The following is a 6,000-nucleotide window of genomic DNA, read 5'->3' as shown; positions in this document are numbered from 1 at the left end:
GTTATTTCCAGTTAGAACATGGTGCTGGGCTGCCAAATAGGAAAAGCACCGTGAAACAAGTTGGTGACTTACACCTTGCTGTGATAGAGACAGTTGACCAAGGAGAGAGTATGTCCTAGGATTAAGATCATTGTCGGTTTTATCTTATCCAAGGAGGGTGTGGACTTGGGAGGTGGGGGGTTCTTTTGCCAGTTTGAACCTGCTTGTCACCTCTTCCTACAACTTGCTTGGCCCCTGCCCTAACTTTGCAAGTGTAGCCAGTCCCATCTGGGTCCTTTCCTAGAGGAAAAGGGATAGAGATGTCATCTTTAGTAGAAACACAGCTACCTCTGGACATTTACACCAGTGAGACCAAGAAGTGGGCATGACCCTGTACTTCTTCCAGGATTTTGGAGCACTTCCGCACCTCCGCAGAGGACTACAGTGTGATTTTCACGTCAGGGAGCACGGCTGCTCTTAAACTGGTCGCAGAGGCCTTCCCGTGGGTGTCCCCAGGCCTGGAGAGCAGCGGAAGTCGGTTCTGTTACCTCACCGACAGCCACACGTCCGTGGTGGGCATGAGGAATGTCACCACGGCCATGAACATCACTTCCATCCCAGTCAGGCCGGAGGACATGTGTGTGGCAGAGACACGGGGCACTGCTGCCAGTGACCCTGACTGCCAGCTTCCACACCTCTTCTGTTACCCTGCTCAGAGTAACTTTTCTGGAACCAGATACCCCCTGTCCTGGATAGGAGAGGTCAAGGCCGGGCGGATGTGCCCTGTGAGCGCGCCTGGGAAGTGGTTTGTGTTGCTCGACGCGGCCTCCTACGTGAGCACCTCGCCTTTGGACCTGTCACTTCACCAAGCCGACTTTGTCCCTCTCTCCTTCTATAAGATCTTTGGGTTCCCCACTGGCCTGGGCGCTCTGCTGGTGAATAACCGTGTGGCTCCTCTACTGAGGAAAACCTACTTTGGAGGAGGCACGGCCGCAGCGTACCTTGCAGGAGAAGACTTCTATATCCCAAGACAGTCGGTGGCGGAAAGGTAACCTCATCATGGGAGCGGCCAGCTGGAGTTCAGCCAGGCAGGGGTCTGGCCTGTGTCCCCTGTAGGATTGTGCAAGGGACCAGGCTGTGCCACCAGGGTTAGGGGGTTTGGAGGCAGGGATGGAGGCTGGTGTCAGGGCTCTGAGAGGCAGAAGTCAGCTGGAAGGTGCCCCATGCAGCTCAGTGAACTGGGCCCCCGTGTGCGGACTTCTCCGCAGCTGTGAAGGACAAGGGCTGCAAGCAGAGGCCGTGAAGGTCTCTCAGGAGGGTAAGGAGGCTTGGCCACCAGGCCTTTCTTTCCCCAGAGCACAGGCAAGAGGTGCAGCAGTTTATTAAAGCAGTCGTTTGAAAAGGTGGCATCGTCGGGAGCATGTGTGCATGCATGTTGATGGCTCAGCTGGTCTTCAGCAGCTGGAATCTGCTCAGCTTGGTAGCACACTGACTAGAAGAATTAGTTAATCTAGAAGCCACCAGACATGCAGGGTGCTGCTCACAGCAGCCACTGTTAGCCCTGGGCATGACAGAGGACATTTGGGGGCAGGGAACTACTCACCTGCGGAGGGCAGAGGCCTCTGCCCGAGCTTGCTGGTGTGTGTGTCTTCTGCAGGCTGTGGGGTAGGTGGCCTGGGGCACGCCCAGGAGCTTTTCCACAGGGTGACAGCTGGGGCCCATGAGGTCGACTGCGCGAGAGGATGAAAATGACAGCTGCCCCAGGGGCCTTGCTACGTCTTGCAGTGGGGACTACCGTGGCATTGGGGCAGGAGCTAGTCACCCTGCTGGTGCCCGAGAAGGCCTGGGGCCTGGGTGGGAAGGTGGGCCAGCTCCCCCCATATACCCAGGTGCTGACTCAGGGTTCTGTAGACGGGGCATGTCCCTGCCAGTAGAGTCACCAGTCAGACCTGTAGGTCCCAGGGCTGCACTGCTGGCTAGAGAATCCTGGCTTCACCACATGCCAGCAGCTATGGGGACAGGGATGCGTGACTTGATCTCTGCACCTCATGTTTTCCCTGTAAAGGGGGTCTCGGAAGCACATGATTTTTTAGAGGTGATACAGGTGAAGTGTCTAGATAGAGTCGGCATCAGTGAGGCTATTTGGGGTCTCTTTTATTTAATACTTCTCCATCGTTGGGAGATTCTGAAACAGGAAGGCTGGCGTATGACATTTTGTATCCAAGTGTGATAATGGAGCAAGGAGGATAGCCAGGTGGAGAATGACAGGCACACCAGCATATAAATTCAAGGCAGATCAAAATGACAACTCAAACTTTATTGAGCCAATAGGAACATATAGAGCCCAGGAGAAGTGGGGGCAGTTCCTAATGGGCAGGATGTCAGGGGGCTGAGCTGGATCAGACCTCTGGCCTTTGACTGGCCTCATTGCAGGTGCTGCACCAACGTTCCTAGAAAGCTGAATATCTATTCACTGCCAGCAGCCTCCTTTCATTTCTAGTGCACTTAGAACAGAACTCAAGAGATTTAATACCCAACCCAAATATTTTTTCAATATGTACTCAGGCCATGTTCTTGATTGTTTTATAACCCAAGAATTTTCACCCTTTGATGGAAACAAACAAAACCTTCCTTTTCTTCAAGAGTCTATTAATTATTGATTAGAATAATTATTTATTATACATCAATAAACTTAAGTCATTATTGGCTAACAATGTTTAATTTATTAAAGATTATGTATTAATTCACTAGTGATTAACCAGTAATTGATTAATTATTAACTAATTCATAATCATTATTATTTTTAAAAGTTTTAAAAATTTATATTTTGAGAGACAGAGTGCAAGTGGTGAGGGGCAAAAGGAGAGGAGAGAGAGAGAGAGAGAGAGAGAGAGAGAGAGAGAGAGAATCCCAAGCAGGCTCTGCGCTGTCAGCACAGAGCCTGATGTGGGGCTTGAACTCATGAACTGTGAGATCATGACCTGAGCTGAAATCAAGAGTTGGACGTTTAACTTACTGAGTCACTTGGGTACCACTTATTATCATTATTAATTCATAATTACTTCATTAATTGTTGACTCATATAGTTAATTAATAATACACTAGTTTTATAAGGAAGTTATAATTGCAGTAACAGTGTTCTGAGCAAATCCTGTCCCTAGAATATTAAAATACAAAGCACACCATTTCCATTGAAAGCTTCAGCTTGCTTTGTTCATGGGCAGCTGGGCCCATGGAGGCTGCTGTGTCATCACCCTCCACCTCACTGCTTGCTGGAACCTGCTGCCCCCAACTTCCTCCTCTCTCCTGCAGCAGTCAGAGGTGTCTTGTTGAATCCTGGGTGCCATCCTGTCCCTACTCTCTGCTCTGAACCCTTGAGCCACATGCTGTCTCCCCCTGGGTAGATGTCCTCTGACTTTCCCTCCCACCGTTCTCCACCTTGCCCGCTCATTCCCAGCTCAAGCCCATTCTCTGCCAGCTGCACCAGCCTTTCTTAAGAAATATTTTTTTTGAGAGACAGAGAAAGACAGCATGAGCAGGGGAGGGTCAGAGAGAGAGTGAGACACAGAATCGGAAGCAGGCTCAAGGCTCTGAGCTAGCTGTCAGCACAGAGCCTGACACAGGGCTCGAACCCACGAACCGTGAGATCATGACCTGAGCCAAAGCCGGAAGCCAGACGCTTAACTGACTGAGCCACCCAGGCGCCCCTGTACCAGCCTTTCTTGCAGGTCCGGAAGTGTGCTAGGCTCAGCCTAAGTTCCTCTCCCTGGAATGCTGTTTCTCTATGAAACTGTGAACTATCATTTAGAAAATGATAACCTATGCATCTTCAGTACACTTCATGCACCGCCTGGCATGTTGCTTATTTGGCTTCTCTATGTGTGTTTCTTCTTCCTTGTTTCTGTGATCTCGGGAGAATGGAAGCACTAGGAGGGCAGGGGCTTTTCCTGTCACATTCACTGCCACATCCTCAGCACATACAACAGGGCCTGGCTCACAGTCTGTGGACAATAAAGATTTGATGACTATTTTAACTAAACAAATTATAAAATGCAAGCATCATGAACACCTTGATCATCGAGAAGGGGTATGTGCGCTGTATGGAGAGCTTCATAATTTTTTCCAAAGCCTGCGGCTCTGTAGTTTGGAATCCTAGACCTGTAACACGGTGATCACACTGAACTGATGTTCTCCTGGGGTCAAGGACAGCTTTTTGAGAGCCAACAGCACTTGAAGTTCTGTGAAAGTCTTCGTGGGGACAGGATGGCATTTCTCAAGGTGGTGACTGTCTTTTGGGGCCCTCGATCACCATGGCCATCCTGTCCAGAGAAAGGGCCAGAGGTGACCCTGTGGGTCTCAGTGTGCAAAGCCCTCTGTCCTGACAGGGAGAAGAGCTGTTTATAAGGCAGCAGAGAGAACATACTCATAGATTATGGAGAAGCCTAGAATCTGAACCTTGTTATACACCACAAAATGCACAGGGAGGTGTTGGCCACAGCTTGATCTCATTCCCCTCAACACCGTTACAGGTTTGAAGATGGCACCATTTCATTCCTTGATGTGATCGCACTCAAACATGGATTTGATGCCCTGGAGCGCCTCACAGGTCAGTGGATCCTTTTATCCAGTAGAATTTGTGCCCATTGCCTGTGTCCTTGAGGGTGTCCTGGCACGGGTGCAATTTGGATAAAGACACAGGGGGCTCTGTGAGTGGCTGGCACATGGCAAGTGTATGCTGAATAGAGTTGAAGCTAATTCTAAAGAATTTCAGAATGATTTCTGAGGCAAGAACAAGAGATGGTGCCACCCCCCCCTTTTTTTTTAAATTATTGTTAGTTAAAAGAACATTTTTATAAGTAAGAGATGTTCCAGATCAGGAGATTGGTTGCTTCACAGAAGCAGAAGAGCCACCCTTGGTCCCTGGCCTGGGAATGGTTACAGATCCTGAAACCTTCTTCCACTGTTACCTGGTGGGGTCCTCCCTCCTGTCTCACTGGAGAGCTGCATGATGAGGAGCTCATACTCAGAGAAGTTGAATGCCTTCCCCAGGGCCAGGGCCAGGCCTTGCGAGCCGGGCATCCACCCTCCGTTGTGCTCCTGGGTGCCCGTCCAGAGGCTGAGCTTCTAGAGCTGGGTGGTCTGTACGTACCATCCATAAGGAGATGGGGTTGTGGTGAACCAGGGATGCGACTTAATGGTTAGGTGGTCCTTCCTTTCTCTCTGTCTTGTCACAGTAATGGGACCTTTCAGATTCTCAGCCTGAGTCCAATAGGGGGGTGGGGGGTAGACAGGATTCACAGGAGGGAGGGTGGCGCTGATGGTAACGCAGGGAGTGATTGGACAGCATCCTGGGCAAAGAGGAGATAATAGGACAAGCACTGAGAAAGGAGCACTTTCCTGAGGAAAGATATTAATAGACGCCTGAGCAGCAAGCTACAGGTGGGACAGCCCTGGGGCACCTCAGAAAGCGGATCGGCAGTATCTGTTCCAGAATAAGGCAAACCCCTGGTTGTTCCGACTTCATTGCTCCTTTGAAAAAACCTGTAGTGAAGTATATATAACGTAAAGTGCACCACTGTAGCCAGTTTTAGTGTCCATTTCCGTGGCATTAAGCACATTTACATTGTAATGCAGCCGTCTACCACTGACCATCCCTGGGAATTTTACGTCATCCCAGACCAAAACCCATGAAACAGTGACTCCCCATTTACCCTCCCCCTCAGCACCAAGTAATCTCTATTCTTTCTGTCTCTATGAATTTGCCTCTTTTAGGCACTTGTAAAAGAGGAATAATACAATATTTGTCTTATTGTGTCTGGCTTATTTTACAGAATGTTTTCAAGGTTCACCTATGTTGTAACAGGTATCCTTGATTGATTTGGATACTATTAAAATGATTTAAACATTGAGGGCACCTGGGTGTCTCAGTTGGTTGAGCATGTGACTCTTGATTTTGGATCAGGTCATGATCTCAGGGTTGTGATTTGAAACCCATGCTGGGCTCTGTGGAGCCTACTTGAC

General features: G+C 49.5%; 1 protein-coding gene across 7 annotated transcripts in view; it reads left to right on the top strand.

The window, feature by feature from the left end:
- Window positions 1-6,000, top strand: part of MOCOS (molybdenum cofactor sulfurase) — a 137,154-nt gene that overhangs the window by 90,670 nt on the left and 40,484 nt on the right. For 6 of the 7 annotated variants that reach the window (XM_029921728.1, XM_029921725.1, XM_029921724.1 and 3 more), the window contains 2 exons: window positions 386-1,027; window positions 4,509-4,585. In XM_029921728.1, the coding sequence (XP_029777588.1) occupies window positions 386-1,027; window positions 4,509-4,585 (719 nt within the window). The remainder of the gene's footprint in view (window positions 1-385; window positions 1,028-4,508; window positions 4,586-6,000) is intronic. The other variant, XM_029921726.1, reaches the window with a different exon arrangement.

Source organism: Suricata suricatta, chromosome 14 (genome assembly GCF_006229205.1).
Source record: "Suricata suricatta isolate VVHF042 chromosome 14, meerkat_22Aug2017_6uvM2_HiC, whole genome shotgun sequence".
NCBI classification, from domain to species: domain Eukaryota; kingdom Metazoa; phylum Chordata; class Mammalia; order Carnivora; family Herpestidae; genus Suricata; species Suricata suricatta.
The sequence above is the reverse complement of the archived record's forward strand: the minus strand, read 5'-3'. Positions and strand labels throughout refer to the sequence as shown.